The 27,802-nt window shown below is 41.3% G+C and overlaps 4 protein-coding genes across 4 annotated transcripts; 2 read left to right on the top strand and 2 right to left on the bottom strand.

The window, feature by feature from the left end:
- Positions 1–6,316: 6,316 nt before the first annotated feature.
- LOC113470864 lies at positions 6,317–7,632 on the top strand. The gene is made up of 2 exons (XM_026829592.1): positions 6,317–6,798; positions 7,231–7,632. The coding sequence occupies exons 1-2, from the start codon at positions 6,527–6,529 to the stop codon at positions 7,424–7,426; spliced, it is 468 nt and encodes a 155-aa protein (XP_026685393.1). The 5' UTR covers positions 6,317–6,526; the 3' UTR covers positions 7,427–7,632.
- A 102-nt stretch (positions 7,633–7,734) lies between these two features.
- Positions 7,735–12,499, top strand: LOC103517534 (hsp90 co-chaperone Cdc37-like). The gene is made up of 3 exons (XM_008482571.2): positions 7,735–8,352; positions 12,306–12,446; positions 12,494–12,499. The coding sequence occupies exons 1-3, from the start codon at positions 8,023–8,025 to the stop codon at positions 12,497–12,499; spliced, it is 477 nt and encodes a 158-aa protein (XP_008480793.1). The 5' UTR covers positions 7,735–8,022.
- Positions 12,500–13,359: 860 nt separating this feature from the next.
- Positions 13,360–26,646, bottom strand: LOC103517538 (signaling mucin HKR1-like). Its single transcript, XM_026829594.1, is given in 11 exon segments — positions 13,360–14,175; positions 14,178–16,475; positions 16,478–16,861; positions 18,098–18,250; positions 21,138–21,392; positions 23,021–23,533; positions 23,648–23,880; positions 24,038–24,740; positions 25,174–25,317; positions 25,394–25,477; positions 26,637–26,646. Coding segments are annotated over 11 exon segments (5,226 nt in total). The 3' UTR covers positions 13,360–13,726.
- Positions 26,647–27,100: 454 nt separating this feature from the next.
- LOC108253471 (extensin-1-like) lies at positions 27,101–27,799 on the bottom strand (the record flags this gene model as incomplete). The annotated part of the gene is made up of 1 exon (XM_017447492.1): positions 27,101–27,799. A coding segment is annotated over one exon (699 nt), but the record flags the coding sequence as incomplete, so codon positions are not given.
- Positions 27,800–27,802: the final 3 nt, after the last annotated feature.

Genomic DNA, 27,802 nt, shown 5'->3' on the forward strand with positions numbered 1-27,802 from the left:
AAACCAGACCTTGCTTCTACATGATTATGTAGAGAGAGTTACCATATTCCTGCTAAAAGACATCATACAACGTATAAGAAACCTAGTAATAAAGCTTCTTCCAAAAGGCTATGAAGCTCCTTCGCCTCCTTCTGAGAAACATGGTAAAAGACCTATATCTAAGAGACGTAGACGTATTAGATACATATTTTCCAAGAACCATTCCTAATGGAGCTCCTTCTAAGAGACAAAGAGCCCCACAGTCGCCACTGTGGTTGGAGAAAGAACATGATATTAAAAATGTCTATAATGATAATGTTACCGATGATGTTACCAGTGGCAAGACCACGCTAGGCTACATCGTCAGCTTTGTTCCAGATCTCCTTTTGTTTACTTTGGATGATGAGATTGTCTTCGCCATGTCTATAAGAGAAGAATGTAACGCGCCGCTTGATGAGTATGATATACAGAATGTTACAAATGGAACACTTACATACATGCTAAATAATAATGTTCCTATTCCTATAGTATCAGTACTCTACATATTTACAAGAATAATTACCAAGATACATTTCAACACAGTTATCAAAGGCATGATGCATGATGCTATTTGCTATTGAAAAAACTAATGAATGAACACAGTGATAGTTTTATAATTGGATTAATTAAGTCAGTGATAATGTGTGTACAGGTGAATAATTAAGTCAGTGGCATTACGAGGGAGAGTTATTTTGTCCAGTAGTGGTCTTTGATTAAATGTTTGACAATGATGATGCAGATGACGTTAACATGGATTTTAACTATGACGAGAATTTTGGAGCAAATCAAATAAAATAGATTGTAGAAGGAGAAAACAATGATGACATTCTAGAATCCTAGATGGAAGAAAGGGTAAATTGAAATATTGCTTAACACAAGGAATCTATAATGGGAGTAATGGGACAAACAGATGGATTATGAAATATTTACCTACCTACATATGTAGATGAAATTGCCAGCTTAAAAACATTTAAAAGACAAAGTTATTTACTTTCATAAGTTAGGATATCCATTGTTTCCACTCCAGCAGTGCGGGAATCTTAAACAACCTGTATTCTTGCAAAGAATAGAATATGGATGAGAATAGATCCCCCCCGTATGAAAGTATTTGTGTACCAAACAAAACACTAGATGTTTGTTTTAATCAAATAACGCAGGTGTGTATGTAGATGTATCTGTTGCCATAACAGAGTAACGATTTTTAACAATTAATTTGAAAAGATGATTAATTATGCTTTCGAAATTTTTCAACAGGGTCTGCGGTGCGTTTCGAATGTGTGAGGATTTTGTTGGTTTGTCTTCATAAAATGTAAAAGAGTCTTTTTAATATTTTTTTTTTTTTTTTTTGTCTTCTTTGGAGGCAGATTCTGTACCATGAATTCTGTTTCCTTTTGGCGATGGAGTCGTTCCAGCCTCCCTTTAAAAAGCTTCTTTTCAATGAAGGCTATCCGCTAAAGCTCCTAATTTACTAAGAGCTATTAAATTTGCTGTTTGTCATCGAAGTTTTTCGTATCAAATTCAAAAATGTGTTTTAAATGAGGACTAAAATTTTTAAACATTTCAATATTGTATTTTTAATGTGTGACTCGTGTGACAATTCAGAGAATCATAGGCGAGAATTCGAATGCCTACTAAGTGTTTACAGAACAAGTTGAATTAAGATTTTGAACTTGATCATCGTAAATATTAAGTTCTTAATAAAAGTGATGGATTCTCGATAAGAAGATGATAACAGGTAGGTGGTTTATTCATTCCCAGAATCTATACCTACCTGACTGCATTGATCAATGTTGGTGTTGGCACAAGAAGTGTTTTACTTCATTCACTCCAAATTACTTCAAAGTCACCTTCGAAGAGCAACATGCGTTCAAAGGATTAACTGGTCCTCTTTTGTATGAAAAACTGAAAAAAACTTTCCTCATACCTATGTCATTGCGAATGCCAATAGATTCGTAATTATAACAGGGCCTAGCTTTGATGATAGTGACCTACTTTTAATAACAATCTACTACTTACCGGGATGTTATGTAGCTAATCAATAAATTATGTTAGCTAATTTTGCTCTCCATCCCCCTTCACTAACCAAGTACCTAATAGCAAATAAATTGAACACTGAAAATCAACAAGTAGTGCCGTAAAGTACCTTTCTGTTTTCTAAAACAAAGCAGTTTGGCTACTTTTAATAACAATCAACTAGGTACTTACCTGGATGTTATGTACCTAATCAATTATGTTAGCTAATTTCGCTCTCCACCCCCCTTCACTAACCTAACCAAGTACAAGTACCTAATAGCAAATAAATTGAACACTGAAAATCAACAAGTAGTGCCGTAAAGTACCTTTCTGTTTTCTAAAACAAAGCAGTTTTTAATAACAATCAACTAGGTACTTACCTGGATGTTATTTACCTAATGAATTATGTTAGCTAATTTTGCTCTCCACCCTTCACTAACCTAACCAAGTAACTAATAGCAAATAAATTGAACACTGAAAATCAACAAGTAGTGCCGTAAAGTACCTTTCTGTTTTCTAAAACAAAGCAGTTTCCATTCGAGCTGACAAATGCTTTTCCTGATAAAACTCCTGAACCTGGAGTGTAAGTTTTTCTGCTGTTTGCCATCAGCTCGTTAATTCTCCTTGTTTTATCTTCCTTCTCTATTATGGTTTCTCCTAGTTCTTTCTCTTTATCCACTGTTTTAAACGCGCTTTATTATATTCTCCAGATTTTTTTTACCTTCCTCTTTTTCATCTATTTCCATTCGAGCTGACAAATGCTTTTCCTGATAAAACTCCTGAACCTGGAGTGTAAGTTTTTCTGCTGTTTGCCATCAGCTCGTTAATTCTCCTCGTTTTATCTTCCTTCTCTATTATGGTTTCTCTTTCTCCTAGTTCTTTCTCTTTATCCACTGTTTTAAACGCGCTTTATTATATTCTCCAGATTTTTTTTACCTTCCTCTTTTTCATCTAACAATAAAACAATATGTTCATTGCTTATTCATTGGATTTGATCTCTCTTTTTTGTTCCTTCTGTGTTTTCCCTCATTTTCGTGCCAGCGGATTTATACCTGATCTGTGTTTTTACTACTTCAGCAAATAAATCAAGGATCCTTTCATTATTTAACGTGAAGCTTTGTTCGTTTATTTGTCTTCTGATTTGTATTGGAGGATTTGATGATTTGATCTATCGCGGATTATATGACAATCTTTCCCCCTAACTTGTTCATAAATGAAAGCTGTAATATTTCTCTTTTAGGACACCTTCATTATGTTCATATCTGTGATCGTCAAAATATGAAGGAGTAAGGACGGTCAGTGACGAAAGCCATCTAGAATTATCATCTTCGCTGATCACACCCCCTAACTTGTTCATAAATGAAAGCTGTGATATTTCTCTTTTAGGACACCTTCATCATGTTCATATCTGTGATCGTCAAAATATGAAGGAGTAAGGACGGTCAGTGACGAAAGCCATCTAGAATTATCATCTTCGCTGATCACAGGGTACTCGAATTCGTAAAGAAAGTTCCTACTCGAAGATGTGATTCTTATTCAAGGAAAACTGGCAGGTTAATCGTAAATCGTGGGAAGCTATGTACTTGGGTTAACCCTCTTTGTTGGTTTTGATTATTGATTCCAAGCTACAAAATGCTAAGTACTTAGAATAATCGACTGAGAGAGCTTTTTTTACCTATTTAAAATTTTAAATAGATAGTTAGATACTTTTTTCTATTGAACCAAATTTTATTGGGAAAAATAGGCCCAGTGCCTTAGTTTAGACGCAGTATTATTAAGCGTACCCACTGATTGCTGAATGACACCTTTAGAATCATTCTCAATATTTACATTTATCTTAATCTTAACAAAGACTAATTTTATGGCATCTCATGTTTCTTAGACTAGCAAATTGTCGTTGGAGCAGGCAGGTCCCTTGGATGGCCAATTACAAGCCCCAATGTTACTATCGTAAGCCAGATGGATCGGGCATTTGAACTCATGCCTTGGATATAACCGCTACCAGCCGGGCCGAAGACTCCGTACCCGCCGGCGCCGGTTTGAGCTGTCTTGACGTAGTTTCCATATTGGTTTGATCCGGATGTAGTGCTGCCTCGGTCTCCAGAGTATAGGCCTCCGGCAGAACCACTCAGCCGGCCTCCGGCACTCTTGCTTCCGTACACCTGCTGGGATTCGCTGGGGTAGCCTCCCGCTGCGTTGATGTCCAGGACCCCGTTTGATCCGTAATAGGTACCTGAGGAAGAAAGGAGACATTAGCGCGTTGATTTTAAGACATAGCTAAGTTGGTGGACTTTGGAAGGGAATCCCATTCATGTTTTTATTATCTTACTCTCTTTTCTGCTGTATTTTTTTTTTTTCTCTCTTTTTTTTAAGTTAAGCAAGGTTTTAATTTATAAAAAACACACCTATTTTGTACCAAATACATGAGACCTTGTTTAGACTGCGGGAGTAAAGGGACTTTGTTGAAATTATTAAAGTTATGATTGTTAAGGGGTGTCAACACATAATCGACGGCCGTCGATTAATCATCGATCGATGTGAATCAACGTGAATCGATGGTTGAGTGACATCGATCGACTATGTGTGAGTTCACACATATGATTAACAATAGTCTTTTGAGTTATCCTCTGTCGTCCTTGTCTCTTCGATTTCTGGACGATAAGACCTGTCTTGTTTCAGTTCCCTCGATGAAACCTCTTGAGAAAGGCGAAGGAGGCGGTCCGGAGGCGTATACAAATGAATTAGTGTGTTTACATTGCCAACGAAGAAAAATTCGGCAAAATTGTAACATTCGTAACATTGTAAATTGTAACATTCGTGCAGTGTGAACAGGCTGTCACGGTAAAGATTGTCAGGATGTGTCGGATTGTGTCCTAATTAGGTTTTACTCTTTAAAAACTGCGAGTTTCTTCAATCAGTTTGTAAATAATTAAGAGAGGTAATTTTTGCGAAAAAGGACTAATGGATTTCTCGTGACACAAAATTTTAAAGGAAACATTAATAATAAATTGTTATTTTGATTAAAAATGTCCAAGCTCGCATGTTTGTCTTATTAACAGCTTACCACACTGTCGAGCGAAATATTTGAAGCATTGTGCAAAAAATGCCCATTAAAACGCGAATAGCTTTTGTGGACAACAATACGTGCGTGTGTCTACATTCAAAATTTCGGCAATTTTTTCGCCATAAAAAGGACAGTTTTTGAGTTGGGTTTGGGTAGTTGAAATGTCTCTTCTAAAAACTATCAACTTATCCCGACCGATCTAAAGCCTAGTAAACGAGCTACAATTTGACTGCAGACTTAGCTACCAACTTGGTTATCAACAGAATCCGAATACTAAAAGCGGGGTTTGCCAAATCAGAATTGAGATCAATCTAGGATTGAGCTAGGTATACTCAATACGCAGTTCAATCCAGAATTGAAGTCAACTAAGTTAACTCCGACTCCGTAAAACGCGGTCTAAAATTTGCGCGACCAAAATTTGCGGCAGGTCCTCTTCACCCACAATGAAGTTTCCAACCAACGAGCGTTTTATTCTTCTCACCTACTTGCATTCTCTGGGCCTCATCAGTTTACCGGAGTACTATGCTGATCCGTGGAAGAATTGGATGCATAAGTATTGCTATAGGAATGGTGTATATCTGGCGTTAACCTTTGGTTTCATTCTTCAGAGTGTTAACACTTTCGTGTTCGCCATACAAGATCTGTCCACGTTTTTTCAGAAGTAAGTGTACAAAGCTGTAAGTGCTCACGGGTTCAATCCCCACTATCGTCGCATCGACAAAAAAATACGGATCAATGGCTGAAATTTTGGATTTAGGCTCTAGGGATGAAACACTCATCTTTCTTGTTCACATTTTTAGCGCAACTCACAAATTTCTCCTGGACTTCTATCGAAAGATAGTTGTATGATTTCTTGTATTCTTCAGGATGCTTGAGACATTGTTCTCTCTGGTATTCATCATGGCTGGCTTCAAATTCAATGTCAAGTTGGATTCTGTTCTTCTTCTACTTCACACAATGGACGATCAATTCACCAGGACGGACGCAAATATCGATATCAAGTATCGAAACAAGATATCGATTCGGATGAAACTCTTCGCTGGTTGTTTGCTGTGGATTCTAGTCACTTTTGTGGTTGACGCTATGATGGTTTCTCAGGTAAGTATACTGCGTCTACTACACATAGGTTCCAGTCAATGTCGATCAACTTTGGTCCATTGTTCTCGATTGACGAGGTGAATCGATGTTGTCGAGGACAGTCGAGGCAGTGTGGACGTGTCAGTCAATATCGATCGATGACCGACTATGTGTGGACACATCTTTAAAGTAAAAAGATCGACACTTTTCCACAAGGACAGGAATTTTGAGATTTTTTCCTGAAATCCCGAGACTCAGATCTCCAAACCTGATGAAAATCTTTTTTTCTAGGACACCGTGGATCTGTGGACCAAACTTTACCACCGTTCGAAACCAGTGAGAATCCTCCCCATCATGATTTGGATACCTCTTCTCAATACTAACGAGCAGACCATCTTCCTTGCTGTATGTGCCTTCGAGTACTACCTAATGCTCCTCCTATTTACCTTATGTTATCAGCTACTTATTATGGAATTTACGTTCACCTTAGCTTTGGCGGCTCAGTATGAGATGTTGTGTGGTTATGTGGAGCTTGTGGGTTTTCAGCATCGGGATGATCGACAGCCGATATACTATGTGGATATAGTGAACGGGTTATATCGTCATGTGCCTCTGGATCAAGAAAGGTATGACCGCTTTTTCCTCGTGGAAGTAAAGTTTGGTTATTAGGGAGCGCTCCGCCCCCCAAGTCAAAAATGTTTGAAAGCGCTACTAAATATATTATATGCCACAGACCAAGTAGCCATTTTCAGGTAGTTGTAGAGGAAAATCTACAAATAATGATGGAAGAAAACGGACTGAATTCGTAATATGATAACGCCATCTTCCAATGCCCAGTTCTAGAAAATTTCTGGTTGAGAAGACGCCATCTTGGATTTCAAAAAACTTCGAAGGTTTTGTACACAAGCACTAGCGCGCCATCTAGTTTTAACTTTTGAAACTAAATTCCGTACTGCTCTTTAAAAGAGGGTAAATGGGCTCTGAAGTTTGTAGTTGGTATTTGCGCCCTTGACTTTTCTGGCCTCCATTGATATGTTTAACATACCTTTCCCCCACAGAATACCAAAATATATAAACATCAAGGGAAAATCTAAAGAGAAATCTTTGGACATAAATCTACAAAACAGAGATGTTGGAGAGACCGAGATCAAGCGAAGAAAACACAGGAAAATTATCTACGAAAATCATTTCATGCGACTAATCTTGGTTCGTCATCAGCAGCTGATTCGGTTTTTAAATCTGGTAGGTACTTAATAGATTATGCATTAGAATCATTAATTTAGATTATCCGAGGTGCCTATTAGATAAGATAGGTATCTATTCAATAAGACTGAATATTACTGAAGTGAAAGAATGCTATTGAGTTTTTCCTTCTTAGATCCCAATACCCACAGGTCTAAACTGATTGTCTTTTCTAATGACGGATTTTGAATTTGAAACTTCATAGAAAAGGAAGTAACTCAATATGTATTAAACACATAATTTGACCTTTATAAAAAAGGCATTATGCGTTCTCGTAAACTAGAAAAAACCGTCCGTTATCACATCTCTAGACAAAAAACAAGCGTGCTTTTTTATTTCTTAAAGCTATTCTAAAAGACATTCAAAACCAGTTCTAAAAGTGTCCATTTTAAAAGATAAGGACAGGTACATCCAAACAAGCGGAGGGTCTTTTTATTTTTAAAGCTATTTTAAAAGGTGTTTAAAAGTGCCCATTTTAAAAGATAAGGGAAGTGACACCCAACTTTCAGCCGGCAAAATCCCTGCGAGGAATTTTACTTCACAACTCGTCACATCGCCGGCAAACTCTTACACAAGTTCATCGTTTTTGTCGGATATCCGGAATTACCATGACGGAAAAAAACTCCGGCAAAACCGACATGGAAGAGAACCTCATCTGCGACCTCGGTCCCAGTGACAAGGACAAGTCACCCAACGAGTTAGGAACCGAGATGGACGTTACTTTGGAGGACAAAATCAAAGAGTTTGGTCTCCTGGGTGACATGAAAGTGACGGAAGAGTTTCTGTTGAATAACACGGATTTTATTCACGAATCGACAGCATTGGCATTGCTGAAATGGTGTACGGCGCTGAGTGATGATCCAGAGAATGTGGAGAGTTTCGACCGGGTTAGCACCCAGTGTTTGTACATCCTGTATTTGCTGGATCTGGCTAGACAGGTAGGTTTGATTGTTTGATTGTAATGGTTTAATTTATTTTTAACAATAACTTAAGTATACAATAAATGTAGAACCTTCCTGACAAGAATACGAACCTTCTTCGATTTCGGAACGATAAGATCTTAGCAGTTACAGTTCCATCTATGGCTCTATCAAACCTCTTAAAGAAAAGTGCTAGTGGTCTAATAACTCCAAGCTTATTATTATTATTATTATTAAACGATTAGATCAAACTTTATTTACAGAATAAATATTTACAAATGGTAACATAATGTACATATAAGTACAAAATAAAGTTTCATTAAGGGTGGGGTTAATGCCTATGGCATTCTCTACCACCCCACCCTTAAGGTTCCCCCAAGCTTCCCCCTCTTTCTTTCTTTTTTTCAGCCTGGTTCGTTTTCTGGAGCAGACGTTCACGTCGACTATCATGGTGGACTTTCTCCATGCGGTCACCTCGCTGAGTTTCGCGCTGTTTCATTTCCAAACCGCCCAGGGTTTGGTAGAATTCACCAAGATGTACGTGTTCCTTATAGTGTGTATTGTGCATCAGTTCCTTAACAACTATTTCGGAGAGATTATGAAATATTGGGTAAGTATACAAAGAGCACTCACTGACTCTCAACCCGGAAGTGCTGGGTTCGAGTCTATTTTACCAACAAAAATTTCAGTGTAATATAACGTAGGGAAAATCAGTGGTTGAGTGGAAGAGCTCACGTAAGTGAGAACCCTGCCACTTAAAATAAAGCCTTTAAAAAAGCGAAAAGTACGAGAATTGCGTAGGTGAAATACCCTATTACTTTCCTCCCTATAGGATAAGGAAAGTAAAAGTAGAGAGTCTGGTAGGGTTTGGTAGAATTCACCAAGATGTACGTGTTTCTCATATTGTGTATTCTGCATCAGTTCCTTAACAATTACTTCGACGAGATCATGAAATATTGGGTACGTTACCTAGGTAAAAAGTAATAATAACAGACTCTTGAGCGGAAGCTAACCACTCGGCGAGGTTAACGCCGGCGTTCTCTACCACCTAACCCTTAGAGCTTAGACGACACCGAAGCGAATACAATAGTCCGTCCCTTATACCTTTTTATTACTATTGTAATAATAAAGGAAGGACGGACTAAAAACTAGCTACTTAAAATTATTTGACCTTATTGTCTCTCCACAGGTATTGAAAGGAAATTCTTCAGATGATGAAAGTTCTCTCAGTCTTCCCTCTTCTTCCTCTGATATATCTGTTGCTTTGGACCCACTTGAGGTAATTGTGAAGTGTTATCTAAAACTTTCTTGCTTTGAGTTTATAGGTCGTCACGACAAATTTCAAGATCAGAGCTCATTTGTGTGAGAAAATGTGAATTTTTTTTTGTTCTTGAAATTCTTCAGATGATGAAAGTTCTCTCAGTCTTCCCTCTTCTTCCTCTGATATATCTGTTGCTTTGGACCCACTTGAGGTAATTGTTTCCATCATATCTCCTGTGCCCTCTATCACCAAAGTATGGAAAAGTAGATTTTTAGCCCGTCCTACCTTTATTATTACGATAGTAATAACAAAAGGTATATTGGACGGGCTATTGTATTCGCTTCGGTGTCTGTTTGTCAGTCTGTCTGGGCCCGTCCCTCCGGGAATTTTTTAGCCGGTAGTTTCTTCGATCGTGGTTAAAGAATACCTATGTACCATCGTACCTACCTAATTCTGGGATCGAACCCACGCCCTCCTGTTTACCAGGTGAGCGTCTTGATCACTACGCCACCAAGGCTTTCCAAGTTTCCAATCTACGTGTATAAGCATTATGATTGTCTTGCTAACTTGAAGTGGGTACCACTCTAGCTTTTGGTGACATGGATAGTTAGTTACCTACCATGGCTAACTTTCTGGTTAAGTGAAAAATGACAAAATTACATGTTTCCGAGGGAAAATAATATAAATTGGGGGGGCAATCGAAAACAACAAAAACGGAGTTTTGTTTTGAGAAAATTACAGTCATTGAAAAGTTTTGTAGTCAATTTCGGAAAACGACAATTTAGGAAAATATCTGTTTTTCACAATAATAGTCATTGTCTTGTTTCGTGTTACGATAGAAGATAGAAATAAATTGTTGATGAACCATTTTATGTGAGCTTAAAAAGTTTTTTTGTAGAAAAAAAAAGAAAAGAAGAAGGAAGAAGGATGAGGGAACAAGTGAAGAAAACTTAAAAGATCCAAAAAAACGGTCCCCGTGGGGGGCCTCTAAGGTTCAATACGGCCCAAAACTAATTCAGCATTGTGTTGGTTAAATAGGTACCAAATTTCATCAACCATTCCACAGTTGGTTACCCACCTGTCTCCTCACATTACCCTCACCCAGTCTGAGTGGGGCCGGCCAAAGTCAACAGCACTACACTCAGATGGTCACCCATCCGGACATCAACCACGCAAACGTTACTTAACTCCGGTGAACCATTGGGAATTGGTGTATTCAACGTGCTATGGCCGCTGGCTCACCAAATCACCAGTCAGTTTCAAATGAAAAATATTTCAGCCTGATTTATTTCCAGTCCTGCCTAGACAGCAGCTCAAAATCTCAATTTTAATTCTGCGCTCGATTTTAAAAACTCGGAAACTACTGTACTACCGTGGAATGTGCTGTTTTTAAAATTTCTACCACAAAAACAAGCGTGCTTTTTTATTTCTTAAAGCTATTCTAAAAGACATTCAAAACCAGTTCTAAAAGTGTCCATTTTAAAAGATAAGGACAGGTACATCCAAACAAGCGGAGGGTCTTTTTATTTTTAAAGCTATTTTAAAAGGTGTTTAAAAGTGCCCATTTTAAAAGATAAGGGAAGCGACACCCAACTTTCAGCCGGCAAAATCCCTGCGAGGAATTTTACTTCACAACTCGTCACATCGCCGGCAAACTCTTCGGTACATCCAAACAAGCGGAGGGTCTTTTTATTTTTAAAGCTATTTTAAAAGGTGTTTAAAAGTGCCCATTTTAAAAGATAAGGGAAGTGACACCCAACTTTCAGCCGGCAAAATCCCTGCGAGGAATTTTACTTCACAACTCGTCACATCGCCGGCAAACTCTTACACAAGTTCATCGTTTTTGTCGGATATCCGGAATTACCATGACGGAAAAAAACTCCGGCAAAACCGACATGGAAGAGAACCTCATCTGCGACCTCGGTCCCAGTGACAAGGACAAGTCACCCAACGAGTTAGGAACCGAGATGGACGTTACTTTGGAGGACAAAATCAAAGAGTTCGGTCTCCTAGGTGATATGAAAGCGACGGAAGAGTTTCTGTTGAATAACACGGATTTTATTCATGAATCGACGGCATTGGCGTTGCTGAAATGGTGTACGGCGCTGAGTGATGATCCAGAGAATGTGGAGAGTTTTGACCGGGTTAGCACCCAGTGTTTGTACATCTTGTATTTGCTGGATCTGGCTAGACAGGTAGGTTTGATTGTTTGATTGTAATGGTTTACTTTATTTTTAACAATAACATAAGTATACAATAAATGTAGAACCTTCCTGGCAAGAATACGAACCTACGTACAATATCATTGTCAACATTTACAATCAAATCTCAAATTCTTTGTGGTAAATTAGAGCTTTTTCACAATTTTGTGGATATAAGTGCCTCCATTGCAACCAATTTTCATATTTCAATAATCTTTTTACACTGGTAATGCCGTCACTGGTCGCTACTCGGTCAAAGTAGGTGGCTACTCTATTGTCTTGACGAGGCTGAGTGCACCCGGAAATACGAGCACAGTGCCGAAAAAACTTCGATAAAATAAAATAAATCAGGATAAAATCCGCCCCGGATGGAAATCGAACCCGCGGCCTAGCGCTTACAAGGCAGAAGCTCTACCAACCAAGGTAACTAGGCTGGCAGGGGATCAATTTAATTTGGTTTAATCGGACTTTAGATTGCTTTTTTTCTTATCCGAATTTTTCTTCCCCAGGTGGATATCGAACCCATTTACTGCGTGACCCCATTCTTCGCTCGCATAAGTGAGCCCGAATTCCACGAGATGTTTGAGAAGGAAATTATCCCGTTCCGATCCCGTCTGCAGAACTCTTCTTGGGATGAAGTTATTGGCGAGGTAATACAGCGATTTAACACGTTTCTCACCCCCTTTTCATTTTGTAGCATTGATACAACTGCTACAATAGATCACATTACCCTCACCCAGTCTGAGTGGGGCCGGCCAAAGTCAACAGCACTACACTCAGATGGTCACCCATCCGGACATCAACCACGCGAACGTTACTTAACTCCGGTGAACTATTGGGAATTGGTGTATTCAACGTGCTATCAGCTGTAAATTTGAAAAATTGTTGAAAGTAAAAAGAACTCAAAATAGAAATATGACTAGTCTTACAATCCGACACAAGTTGTCTCAAAAGTTACTTTTCTTTCACCTTGCCAAATTAGTTACTTCCAAAGCATAAACGAATAGCCTTACTAGCTGCAGGTTCATTGTCTTTGGAAACTGGATGTATCAAACGTTCAATCCGACACAAGTTGTCTCAAAAGTTACTTTTCTTTCACCTTGCCAAATTAGTTACTTCCAAAGCATAAACGAATAGCCTTACTAGCAGCAGGTTTACTGTCTTTGGAAACTGGATGTATCAAACGTTAAACAATTGACTTATACCGTTTTTACATTTAGGAATAATTCATGTTCCTTTTTACTTTCCTTATCCTATAGGATCAAACGTTCAACAATTGACTTATACCGTTTTTACATTTAGGAATAATTCATGTTCCTTTTTACTTTCCTTATCCTATAGGCAGGAAAGTAATTTTGGTATTCTTTTATTTCAAGTAACTTTCAAGTCCAACTTGTAATTTCGTTTCAGACTTCGTCTTGTATTTAACATTCAAAATATCATTTGGACGTAAGCACATTACATGTTAGTGGGTTACAGGCATACCTACATTTCAGACTTCGTCTTGTATTTAACATTCAAAATATCATTTGGACGTAAGCACATTACATGTTAGTGGGTTACAGGCATACCTACATACCTAGCTGCAAAAAATCTGTACAAAATTTTGAACTTCATTTATGTAATTTAGTATTCCAAAGCATTAACGAACGTCAGCCTTACTAGCTTTCGTTTTTTGTTGGTTTTGATTATTGATTCCAAGCTACAAAATGCTAAGTACTTAGAATAATCGACTGAGAAAGCTTTTTTGACCTATTTAAAATTTTAAATAGATAGTTAGATACTTTTTTTATTGAACCAAATTTTACTGGGAAAATTAGGTATTACTAAGCGTACCCACTGATTGCTGAATGACACCTTTCGAATCTTTCTCAATATTTACATTTATCTTAATCTTAACAAAGACTTATTTTATGGCATCTCATGTTTCTTAGACTAGCAAATTATCGTTGGAGCAGGCAGGTCCCTTGGATGGCCAATTACAAGCCCCAATGTTACTATCGTAAGCCAGATGGATCGGGCATTTGAACTCATGCAGGGTATACTTCTTCTTCCACTCATCCCAGTTACATTGGTAGAATTTGTTACAATGTTTCGGATGTCTGAATAGACCAGCACGCTTACATTCGATAGTTCCGAACTCCGTGATAGACAGCTTGTCATCATGAGAATGTTTATCTTCAGAACTCTCGTAAGATTTCTCTGTGGTGGAAGTCACTGATGATTTCTTGGCAGAGTATATCTTCTTAGATGTCACCTTGGGACTGGCGTGGAATTGTTCTGACTTCTCCGCTTCTGCCTGCGTGTTATAAGACACTACATCTACGTCAGGGGATGCGGTTTCAATCTTTTGAGCGTTGTATGTCTCAATAGAGTTGCTACTGTGGTGGAAGTCACTGATGATTTCTTGGCAGAGTATATCTTCTTAGATGTCACCTTGGGACTGGCGTGGAATTGTTCTGACTTCTCAGCTTCTGCCTGCGTGTTATAAGACACTACATCTACGTCAGGGGATGCGGTTTCAATCTTGTGAGCGTTGTATGTCTCAATAGAATTGCTGTTGTACTGTCCAGAACTTCCCAGTTCATTTGGACTGGCAGTGGTCGACTTCAAGATCTTTCTTCTACGAAGAACCTTGATGGGTTGACTCTGAGCTTGGCAGTCACAAGTGGCTCCCAGTTTTTCAACGAGCAGTGGGTTGAAGTCACTTAGTCGTGATACAATGACTACTTTGTCTTGATGTTTGATACCCACAACATAGGTGCCGTCAGGAAGATTTTCGGCTCCGGCAGCTTTAGATTCGTCAGCAATGTCCAAAGCGTTGGAAGCACAAGGCTTAGGCGTGGCAGTGTAAGATTGAACATCGTAAGATCCAGTGGATTGATAGGTTCTGATTGGTTGTAAGTTACCTGGTCCATACACAACTGGAGGGGAGGAATAAGAAGCAAAGGACAGAGGGACAGAGGGAGGACCAGTAGGGTATACCTTGGCAGATTCAAATGTGGCAGCATATGAGACTGGACTAGCTGTGGTAGAGTATACAATAGGAGCAGCAGTAGTGGATACATAAGGTGTTGGAGCATAGGTCACGGGTCTTGGTGTGTAAGTAGATCCAAAGGAATAGTCAACAATGGGTCTTGATGTTGTGGAAGCAACTGGAGCAGGGGTATATGACACAGGTTTGGGAGTAGAGTAGCTAGAGACATACGAGTTCTCATAGATAGGAGAAGCAGTAGTTGATACAAATGGTTTAGGAGTGGAATAACTTGAGACGTATTGATATTCTGCTGTGGGAGGAGCAGGGGTTGAAGACACGTATGTCTTGATGGGGGTTGAGTATTGGATTGGACTTACTGTTGAGATATAAGCGGGAGTTGTACTGTAAGCAATAGGTGCAGGAGTAGAGTATGAAGAGGGTAATACACTGGAGTAGAAGTAATCTTTGAAGGAAGAGACTTCTGGTAAAGGTTGAACGACAATGGGTCTGAATTGGAAGCTCTGACGATTGTAGTCTGGTGGTGCTGGGGTGGAAGATTCGAATACGTAGGGTGTTTGATATTTGACTTGTTCGTATCCAGAGCTGAGGAATGTTTGATAAGGAATAGCAGGGGCGGGTGCATAGGCAGACGGAACAGGAGCAGCGGGATGATCACAAGGTTTCTTCACATCGTATGCAGGGACGCTTTCAAGAGGTGGCAAATATTCATCGCCTGAGTAGGCTTGACTGGCGGAGTATCCTGCATTGCTTTGAACATAGTTCTGATATCTGCTACCAGAAGAGTAATCTGAGCCCGAGTATACATTAGAGCCGGCGGAGTAAGTGTTAATAGGTGAGACTGTCGTGGAGTAAGCGGCCGGTGCATCAGATGGGGAAGCATAGGAACCCTTCTCTGTGGTTGTGGAGTAGGAGATGGGGGACTTCCTTCCATATTGAACCTTTCCTGCAGAGGCACCAGCATTGTACTCAGAGCTACCCGCCGAGTAAGATCCAGAGTATTGTTGAGACTCATAGCCCTGACTAAAGCTAGGTCCTGCGTACCCTGAAACATACGCTTGTCCTCCTGTGTATTGAGAATGTCCTGGGAAGCCTGTCAAGGAACCACTGTACAGTGGAGGAGCTATGGAAGAGTATTGGACTATGGGGACAGGAGTACTAGTGGGGTAGTAAGTCTTGGGGGCGGGTGTGGAGTAGGAAACAATGGCGGGGGCTACAGTAGAGGAGGGAGCGTAAACTTTGGGACCTGGTGTGTAAGCCACTGGTTTAGGTGAAGGATAAGAAACAAATGAAATGGGGCTGGGAGATGGGGAATATGAGGCGACTGGGGCAGGTGTTGAGTAAGAAGTGACTGAGGGTGAGTAAGGAGCTGGGGTTGGTGAGTAAGAGGACACAGAAGGTGAGTAGCGAGCTCCTGATGAATAAGAACCAACTGAGGGGGAGTATGAAGGATAAGGTGCAGGGGTTGAAGAGTAAGAGACAACGGAAGGAGAGTAAGGCGCAGGAGTTGAAGAATAAGAGACAACTGGGGCAGGGGTCGTGGAGTAAGACACAGTAGAAGGAGAGTATGGGGCAGGAGAAGGAGAGTAGTGACTTCCAGAGGGTGAATAAGGAGCTGGTTTTGCAGGGTAAGAACTTACTGATGGAGAATACGGGATACCAGAGGGTGCATAAGGTGCAGGGGTTGAGAAGAGGACACAGAAGGTGAGTAGCGAGCTCCTGATGAATAAGAACCAACTGAGGGGGAGTATGAAGGATAAGGTGCAGGGGTTGAAGAATAAGAGACAACGGAAGGAGAGTAAGGCGCAGGAGTTGAAGAATAAGAGACAACTGGGGCAGGGGTCGTGGAGTAAGAAACAGTAGAAGGAGAGTATGGGGCAGGAGAAGGAGAGTAGTGACTTCCAGAGGGTGAATAAGGAGCTGATTTTGCAGGGTAAGAACTTACTGATGGAGAATACGGGATACCAGAGGGTGCATAAGGTGCAGGGGTTGAAGAGTAAGAAATGACTGAGGGTGAGTAAGGTGCAGGGCTTGGCGAGTAAGAACCTACAGAGGGAGAGTATGGATATCGATATCAAGTATCGAAATGTCGATATCAAGTATCGAAACAAGATATCGATTCGGATGAAATTCTTCGCTGGTTGTTTGCTGTGGGTTCTAGTCACTTTTGCGGTTGACGCTATGATGGTTTCTGAGGTAGGTATACTGCGTCTACGTCATATAGGTTCCAGTCAATGTCGATCAAGTTTGGTCCATTGTTCTCGATTGACGAGGTGAATCGATGTTGTCGAGGCAGTGTGGACGTGTCAGTCAATATCGATCGATGACCGACTATGTGTGGACACACCTTTAAAGTAAAAAGATCGACACTTTTCCACAAGGACAGGAATTTTGAGATTTTATCCTGAAATCCCGAGACTCAGATCTCCAAACCTGATGAAAATCTTTGCAAATATCGATATCAAGTATCGAAACAAGATATCGATTCGGATGAAACTCTTCGCTGGTTGTTTGCTGTGGATTCTAGTCACTTTTGTGGTTGACGCTATGATGGTTTCTCAGGTAAGTATACTGCGTCTACTACACATAGGTTCCAGTCAATGTCGATCAACTTTGGTCCATTGTTCTCGATTGACGAGGTGAATCGATGTTGTCGAGGACAGTCGAGGCAGTGTGGACGTGTCAGTCAATATCGATCGATGACCGACTATGTGTGGACACATCTTTAAAGTAAAAAGATCGACACTTTTCCACAAGGACAGGAATTTTGAGATTTTTTCCTGAAATCTATCGATATCAAGTATCGAAATGTCGATATCAAGTATCGAAACAAGATATCGATTCGGATGAAATTCTTCGCTGGTTGTTTGCTGTGGATTCTAGTCACTTTTGCGGTTGACGCTATGATGGTTTCTCAGGTAGGTATACGTATACTGCGTCTACTTCATATAGGTTCCAGTCAATGTCGATCAACTTTGGTCCATTGTTCTCGATTGACGAGGTGAATCGATGTTTTCGAGACAGTGTGGACGTGTCAGTCAATATCGATCGATGACCGACTATGTGTGGACACACCTTTTAAGTAAAAAGATCGACACTTTTCCACAAGGACAGGAATTTTGAGATTTTTTTCCCGTCGCGACAAATTTCAAGATCAGAGCTCATTTGTGTGAGAAAATGTGAAAAAAAATCCCCCAAAAACCAGTTTTTTTGCACTAGAGTATGGAATAGGAGAGGGGGAATATGAAGCTACTGAGGGTGAGTATGAAGGAGAGAATGGTGCAGGGGTTGAAGAGTAGGACACACCTGGGGCAGGTGTTGTTGAATAAGAGGCACCGCCGTAAGATACAGGTCTCGGGGTTGAGTAAGATGCAACAACGGGAGTGGCTGTTGTGGACTTGGCCGAAGAGAATGAGCTATACGGGACTGGCGCTGGTGTGGTTGAGACGTAGGACTTTCCTGGGTAGACGGAAGAGAACACACCAGGCAGGGACGTTGAAGAGCCATAGAACGGGTTTGGAGTAGAAGTGCCGTACGAGCTGGGTGTGTAAGAAGAGAATCCTCCCGGGGTAGGTGTTGGTGAGAAGAATCGTTCACCTTAGCTTTGGCGGCTCAGTATGAGATGTTGTGTGGTTATGTGGAGCTTGTGGGTTTTCAGCATCGGGATGGACGACAGCCCATATATTATGTGGATATAGTGAAGGGATTATATCGTCCTCTTGATGAAGACAGGTATGATTACATTTTCCTCGTGAAAGTTGAGTTTGGTTATTTGTAATACGGGTAACGCCACCTTCCAATTCCCAATAGTATGAGATGTTGTGTGGTTATGTGGAGCTTGTGGGTTTTCAGCATCGGAATGATCGACAGCCGATATACTATGTGGATATAGTGAAGGGGTTATATCGTCATGTGCCTCTGGATCAAGAAAGGTATGACCGCTTTTTCCTTGTGAAAGTTGAGTTTGGTTATTTGTAAATTGTAATACGGGTAACGCCACCTTCCAATTCCCAACCCTAGAAATTTTCTGGTTGAGAAGACGCCATCTTGGATTTCAAAGAACTTCGAAGGTTTTGTACACAAGCGCTACCACGCCACCTAGTTTTAACTTTTGATCACTAAATTCCGTAGGTACTCTTCTTTAAAGAGGAGAAGTGGGCTGTGGTTTAAATAGTAGTAGCCTACTGCTGGAGTAAAGGGACTTTTCAGTCCTATGCGAGCAGTATAAATAAGCACTATTATTATTATTATTACTTTCCTCCCTATAGGATAAGGAAAGTAAAAGTAGAGAGTCTGGTAGGGTTTGGTAGAATTCACCAAGATGTACGTGTTTCTCATATTGTGTATTCTGCATCAATTCCTTAACAATTACCTCGACGAGATCATGAAATATTGGGTAAGTTAGCTAGGTAAAAAGTAATAATAACAGACTCTTGGGTGGAAGCTAACCACTCGGCGAGATTAACGCCGGTATTCTCTACCACCTGACCCTTAGAGCTCCATTATTATGGGGTCAAATTTTCAAATAAATAAGGATAAAATGCCATACCTCGGCTGGCATCGAACCCACGCCCTCCTGTTTACCAGGTGAGCGTCTTGATCACTACGCCACCAAGGCTTTCCAAGTTTCCAATCTTTTTTCAAATAAACGGTATGAAATAATGAAACCTCTTGAAAAGAAATCTTTAATTTCAGGTGTTCCAATATTCGACAGCGTTCATTCTCTTCTCGGTGTCCGTGGGTCAGTTCATGGCCATCCTGAAGACCAACGATTTGCGTCTCATCAGCTCAACGGTGGATGTGTTTACGTTGACAGCGTCAGCGATGTACAAGCAGCTGTTCGTAGCGGGGAACATCGTGTCTATGCGGTATATTGTGAATGTTATTCACAAGGATTTCTATGAGATGCCCCTGGTCGAGAACAAAGGTAGGCTACTAGCAATTTTAATTTATTATTATTTTTAAAGGAGTTTGCCTGAGGGAACTGTAACGACAGGATAGGAGAAAGCCAGTCGTTCTGAGAACGAACATTATCCGTTCAGGATAAAATCCGCCCTGACGGGAATCGAACCTTACTTGTAAGATTTCAAACGAATTCAATCAAAATTAATTAGAAGACAAATTAATTACAATTTGCTTTTTTCTTTAAAAAAGGAAATAAGCAAACTGTTATCATTATACCCTATTGATTTTAATATTTTCAAGTTGTTTCACCAAGTGTTGTGTATATCCTTAAAAGTTACCTAACTTTTTAATAATTAATTGTTTTATTTTTTCAGCTAAAAGACCCAAGACGTTTCGCATGAAGCATCATCTGAGATATGCCGGCCTTTTCTCCAAAATCCACGTGACCTCCGCGGTCATTCTGGCCGTCATTTGGTGCTTCGGCCCTCTCCTAGTCAAACCCCAAATGAGTCTCAATCCAGCTCGAAACCCGGGCGAAAATCTCACCATTCCTGCCTTCGGAAATGAAACCTCTTATAATGGACCATCTTCCTTTGGAAGCCCTCATGGTTCTGACTTATTAGAATCTCCCTTGTTTGTACAGACGAACGTACTGCTCTTTGGAAATGACACCGAAAGTAACAGCGGACGTAAAAATAACATCGAAAATAGGAACGAGCCTAAAAGTGACACTGAGAAAAGCAGCGGGCAAAGTGGTGACATATCTGCTTATGATGATAAAAATGATATCGGGAAAGCCAAAACTCAGAACGGACAAAGTGGATACACAGCCAACGATAAAAATGCCATCGGAAAACCCCAAACTAACAACGAGCAAAGTGGTGACATAGCTAATGAAAACGACTCACACAAAGCCCAAAGTGGAAATTTTGACGGGATTCGAACCCAAACATCTCAAACCACAAGTCCCACACCTCAGGGGTCAGACCGTCTGAGGAAAGGCTCAAAGGGTCAGGTAGACTCGAAGCATTCCGTTCAGTATGACTCGTTGAATCAGAGACGTATTCTGCCCATGAATGTTTGGACGGCCGGAATCAGCTATCATAACTCACCCTGGTAAGTTTTCGTTTGTCGTTTTGTTTGTTTTTTTTTTTTTCCTTTATTCCCAATATAAGGTTTAAGTCACCCATCCATTTATTGGCCTTGCTCGGCGTAGCTTAACATAGGTGACGCTGGAAATAAAAACGGCGATGAAACACTCATCTTTCTTGTTCACATTTTTAGCGCAACTCACAAATTTCTCCTCGATTTCTGTCGAAAGATATTTGTATGATTTCTTGTTTTCTTCAGGATGCTTGAGACAATGTTCTACCTGGTAATCATCATGGTTGGCTTCAAATTCAATGTCAAGTTGGATTCTGTTCTTTTCCTGCAGAGGCACCAGCATTGTACTCAGAGCTACCCGCCGAGTAAGATCCAGAGTATTGTTGAGACTCATAGCCCTGACTAAAGCTAGGTCCTGCGTACCCTGAAACATACGCTTGTCCTCCTGTGTATTGAGAATGTCCTGGGAAGCCTGTCAAGGAACCACTGTACAGTGGAGGAGCTATGGAAGAGTATTGGACGATGGGGACAGGAGTACTAGTGGGGTAGTAAGTCTTGGGGGCGGGTGTGGAGTAGGAAACAATGGCGGGGGCTACAGTAGAGGAGGGAGTGTAAACCTTGAAACCTGGTGTGTAAGCCACTGGTTTAGGTGAAGGATAAGAAGCAAATGAAACACACTCAGATGGTCACCCATCCGGACATCAACCACGCGAACGTTACTTAACTCCGGTGAACTATTGGGAATTGGTGTATTCAACGTGCTATCGCCGCTGGCTCACCAAATCACCAGTCAGTTTCAAATGAAAAATATTTCAGCCTGATTTATTTCCAGTCCTGCCTAGACAGCAGCTCAAAATCTCAATTTTAATTCTGCGCTCGATTTTAAAAACTCGGAAACTACTGTACTACCGTGGAATGTGCTGTTTTTAAAATTTCTACCACAAAAACAAGCGTGCTTTTTTATTTCTTAAAGCTATTCTAAAAGACATTCAAAACCAGTTCTAAAAGTGTCCATTTTAAAAGATAAGGACAGGTACATCCAAACAAGCGGAGGGTCTTTTTATTTTTAAAGCTATTTTAAAAGGTGTTTAAAAGTGCCCATTTTAAAAGATAAGGGAAGTGACACCCAACTTTCAGCCGGCAAAATCCCTGCGAGGAATTTTACTTCACAACTCGTCACATCGCCGGCAAACTCTTACACAAGTTCATCGTTTTTGTCGGATATCCGGAATTACCATGACGGAAAAAAACTCCGGCAAAACCGACATGGAAGAGAACCTCATCTGCGACCTCGGTCCCAGTGACAAGGACAAGTCACCCAACGAGTTAGGAACCGAGATGGACGTTACTTTGGAGGACAAAATCAAAGAGTTTGGTCTCCTGGGTGACATGAAAGCGACGGAAGAGTTTCTGTTGAATAACACGGATTTTATTCACGAATCGACGGCATTGGCGTAAGTTTTTTTTTTTACCTTGGGGCCAGGTTTCCATTTCCAGAAATGTGTAAGTCGGCGGTTATTCAGGGCCAAAGTTTCGCTATCCAAGGCTATACATTGGAAAAAGATCGAAAAAGTAAGTCGGCGGTTATTCAGGGCCAAAGTTTCGCTATCCAGGGCCATACATTGGAAAAAGATCGAAAGGGGCGTTGCTGAAATGGTGTACGGCGCTGAGTGATGATCCAGAGAATGTGGAGAGTTTCGACCGGGTTAGCACCCAGTGTTTGTACATCTTGTATTTGCTGGATCTGGCTAGACAGGTAGGTTTGATTGTAATGGTTTACTTTATTTTTAACAATAACATAAGTATAAGTATACAATAAATGTAGATCCTTCCTGACAAGAATACGAACGTACGTACAATATCATTGTCAACATTTACAATCAAATCTCAAATTCTTTGTGGTAAAACAGAGCTTTTTCACAATTTTGTGGATATCACAGCGTTACTAAGTGCCTCCATTGCAACCCATTTTCATATTTCAATAATCTTTTTACACTGGTAATGCCGTCACTGGTCGCTACTCGGTCAAAGTAGGTAGCTACTCTATTGTCTTGACGAGGCTGAGTTTACCCGGAAATACAAGCACAGTGCCGAAAAAAACTTCGATAAAATAAAATAAATCAGGATAAAATCCGCCCCGGGTGGAAATCGAACCCGTGGCCTAGCGCTTACAGGGCAGACGTTCTACCAACCAAGCTAATTAGGCTGGCAGGGGATCACAGTAGAAGTAATCTTTGAAGGAAGAGACTTCTGGTAAAGGTTGAACGACAATGGGTCTGAATTGGAAGCTCTGACGATTGTAGTCTGGAGGTGCTGGGGTGGAAGATTCAAATACGTAGGGTGTTTGATATTTGACTTGTTCGTATCCAGAGCTGAGGAATGTTTGAGAAGGAATAGCAGGGGCGGGTGCATAGGCAGACGGAACAGGAGCAGCGGGATGATCACAAGGTTTCTTCACATCGTATGCAGGGACGCTTTCAAGAGGTGGCAAATATTCATCGCCTGAGTAGGCTTGACTGGCGGAGTATCCTGCATTGCTTTGAACATAGTTCTGATATCTGCTACCAGAAGAGTAATCTGAGCCCGAGTATACATTAGAGCCGGCGGAGTAAGTGTTAATAGGTGAGACTGTCGTGGAGTAAGCGGCCGGTGCATCAGATGGGGAAGCATAGGAACCCTTCTCTGTGGTTGTGGAGTAGGAGATGGGGGACTTCCTTCCATATTGAACCTTTCCTGCAGAGGTGAGACTGTCGTGGAGTAAGCGGCCGGTGCATCAGATGGGGAAGCATAGGAACCCTTCTCTGTGGTTGTGGAGTAGGAGATGGGGGATTTCCTTCCATATTGAACCTTTCCTGCAAAAGGCTGTGTTGTACTGGGTGGAAACGAAGGGTGTGGCTGTAGTGGAGACGACTGGACTTCCGGTGTAAAGTTTGGCACCGCTGTACTGATCAGCAGCACCATTGTATTGACTGGATCCACTGTACTGTCCTCCAATATACTGATCAGCACTGGACACATACTCTCCAGAACCGGCTGAATACTTGCCTGCATCATACTGTCCAGACAGTCCGGCGTAGGGGGTAGAACTTGGAACGCCTTGATTGTATCCGGCAGCAGCTCCGAAATATTTACCTGGTCCGTTCGCGGAGTATTCTCCTCCGGATACATAGCCAGCCTCGTCGGATCCGGAATATTGCTCGCCTTTACCGTATTGTCCGTTACTTCCAAGCGTAGGGGGTAGAACTTGGAACGCCTTGATTGTATCCGGCAGCAGCTCCGAAATATTTACCTGGTCCGTTCGCGGAGTATTCTCCTCTGGATACATAGCCAGCCTCGTCGGATCCGGAATATTGCTCGCCTTTACCGTATTGTCCGTTACTTCCAGCATAGCTACCTCCGGTGACACTACTTCCGGAGTATTTACCTCCAGCAATGCTGCTTCCAGAATACTGCCCGCCGCTAACTCTACTCCCGGAATATTTACCACCTGCACTGCTGCTTCCAGAGTATCTACCTCCACTGCTTCCAGCATAAGCTCCCTCACTGCCGGTCTTGTACCCATACTCTCCAGACACATACAGTCCACCGTTGCCATATTGTCCCTCGCGGTAGGAACCATCATCGCCGCTGTCTCCCGGATATTGACCGTGTACGTACGCGCCTTCGTTGTCCGCAACGTACGCGCCTGCACCTTGGATATAACCGCTACCAGCCGGGCCGAAGACTCCGTACCCGCCGGCGCCGGTTTGAGCTGTCTTGGCGTAGTTTCCATATTGGTTTGATCCGGATGTAGTGCTGCCTCGGTCTCCAGAGTATAGGCCTCCGGCAGAACCACTCAGCCGGCCTCCGGTACTCTTGCTTCCGTACACCTGCTGGGATTCGCTGGGGTAGCCTCCCGCTGCGTTGATGTCCAGGACTCCGTTTGATCCGTAATAGGTACCTGAGGAAGAAAGGAGACATTAGCGCGTTGCTTTTAAGACATAGCTAAGTTGGTGGACTTTGGAAGGGAATCCCATTCATGGATAGCCCATTCTATTCCCAATAGTTGAAGTGACTGTAAGCCCTATTCCCAATAAGTACATCGACTGTGAGCCCTAATTCTGTTCCCAATAAGTAAATTTTATTGACTGTGGACATGTAAAATACAACACTATCCATTCAAGCAATTGGACACTGGAGTAAGTAGCTAGAAAAACTCTAAACACTACCACTTTTAAAGGTGTGTCCACACATAGTCGACCGGACGTCGATCGATGTCGACTCAAACACTGCCTCGATAACATAGATTCACTTTGACGATCGACTATATTTGAACACACCTTAAAGCCATTGTAGTTTTTCAGAGATTATAACCATAAACCCCCAATATTTACCTAGAATGCTTCCTCCAGTGCCGCCGCTGTTTTCAATGCGGCCTCCGGACACCAAATAATCGGGTACAGTGGCGTATGACGGCTTGTGACGGCCTTCCAGGAGATCTCCATAGGTGAATCTAGCTCCGCCTACTCCTTGTGATCCTGGAAACGGAGAGACGGGATATTTGAAATTATTAAAGTTATGATTGTTAAGGGGTGTCAACACATAGTCGACGGCCGTATACAGTGGCGTATGACGGCTTGTGACGGCCTTCCAGGAGATCTCCATAGGTGAATCTAGCTCCGCCTACTCCTTGTGATCCTGGAAACCGAGAGACGGGATAGTTGAAATTATTAAAGTTATGATTGTTAAGGGGTGTCAACACATAGTCAACGGCCGTCGATTAATCATCGATCGATGTGAATCAACGTGGATCGATGGTTGAGTGACATCGATCGACGGCCATCGACTATGTGTGAGTTCACACATATGATTAACAATAGTCTTTTGCGGTATCCTCTGTCGTCCTTGTCTCTTCGATTTCTGGACGATAAGACCTGTCTTGTTTCAGTTCCCTCTATGAAACCTCTTGAGAAAGGCGAAGGAGGCGGCCCGGAGGCGTATACAAATGAATTAGTGTGTTTACATTGCCAACGAAGAAAAATTCGTGCAGTGTGAACAGGCTGTCACGGTAGAGATTGTCAGGATGTGTTGGATTGTGTCCTAATTAGGTTTTACTCTTTAAAAACTGCGAGTTTCTTCAATCAGTTTGTAAATAATTAAGAAAGGTAATTTTTGCCAAGAAGGACTAATGGATTTCTCGTGACACAAAATTTCAAAGGAAACAGATTAATGATAAATTGATATTTTGATTAAAAATGTCCAAGCTCGCATGTTTTTCTTATTAACAGCTTACCACACTGTCGAGCGAAATATTTGAAGCAATAATTAGTAATTATTACCTTTACGATATTGTGCAAATAAATAAATAAATAACCTTTAGGATTCTTATCGACCCATTATTCCTTATAAGAAAAAATGCCCATTAAAACGCGAATAGCTTTTGTGGACAACAATACGTGCGTGTGTCTACATTCAAAATTTCGGCAATTTTTTCGCCATAAAAAGGACAGTTTTTGAGTTGGGTTTGGGTAGTTGAAATGTCTCTTCTAAAAACTATCAACTTATCCCGACCGATCTAAAGCCTAGTAAACGAGCTACAATTTGACTGCAGACTTAGCTACCAACTTGGTTATCAACAGAATCCGAATACTAAAAGCGGGGTTTGCCAAATCAGAATTGAGATCAATCTAGGATTGAGCTAGGTATACTCAATACGCAGTTCAATCCAGAATTGAAGTCAACTAAGTTAACTCCGACTCCGTAAAACGCGGTCTAAAATTTGCGCGACCAAAATTTGCGGCAGGTCCTCTTCACCCACAATGAAGTTTCCAACCAACGAGCGTTTTATTCTTCTCACCTACTTGCATTCTCTGGGCCTCATCAGTTTACCGGAGTACTATGCTGATCCGTGGAAGAATTGGATGCATAAGTATTGCTATAGGAATGGTGTATATCTGGCGTTAACCTTTGGTTTCATTCTTCAGAGTGTTAACACTTTCGTGTTCGCCATACAAGATCTGTCCACGTTTTTTCAGAAGTAAGTGTACAAAGCTGTAAGTGCTCACGGGTTCAATCCCCACTATCGTCGCATCGACAAAAAAATACGGATCAATGGCTGAAATTTTGGATTTAGGCTCTAGGGATGAAACACTCATCTTTCTTGTTCACATTTTTAGCGCAACTCACAAATTTCTCCTGGACTTCTATCGAAAGATAGTTGTATGATTTCTTGTATTCTTCAGGATGCTTGAGACATTGTTCTCTCTGGTATTCATCATGGCTGGCTTCAAATTCAATGTCAAGTTGGATTCTGTTCTTCTTCTACTTCACACAATGGACGATCAATTCACCAGGACGGACGCAAATATCGATATCAAGTATCGAAAATTGATAGGTTCTGATTGGTTGTAAGTTACCTGGTCCATACACAACTGGAGGGGAGGAATAAGAAGCAAAGGACAGAGGAACAGAGGGAGGACCAGTGGGGTATACCTTGGCAGATTCAAAGGTGGCAGCATATGAGACTGGACTAGCTGTGGTAGAGTATACAATAGGAGCAGCAGTAGTGGATACATAAGGTGTTGGAGCATAGGTCACGGGTCTTGGTGTGTAAGTAGATCCAAAGGAATAGTCAACAATGGGTCTTGATGTTGTGGAAGCAACTGGAGCAGGGGTATATGACACAGGTTTGGGAGTAGAGTAGCTAGAGACATACGAGTTCTCATAGATAGGAGAAGCAGTAGTTGATACAAATGGTTTAGGAGTGGAATAACTTGAGACGTATTGATATTCTGCTGTGGGAGGAGCAGGGGTTGAAGACACGTATGTCTTGATGGGGGTTGAGTATTGGATTGGACTTACTGTTGAGATATAAGCGGGAGTTGTACTGTAAGCAATAGGTGCAGGAGTAGAGTATGAAGAGGGCAATACACTGGAGTAGAAGTAATCTTTGAAGGAAGAGACTTCTGGTAAAGGTTGAACGACAATGGGTCTGAATTGGAAGCTCTGACGATTGTAGTCTGG

This window comes from Diaphorina citri, unplaced genomic scaffold, assembly GCF_000475195.1.
Source record: "Diaphorina citri unplaced genomic scaffold, Diaci psyllid genome assembly version 1.1 scaffold1879, whole genome shotgun sequence".
Lineage (NCBI taxonomy): Eukaryota > Metazoa > Arthropoda > Insecta > Hemiptera > Psyllidae > Diaphorina > Diaphorina citri.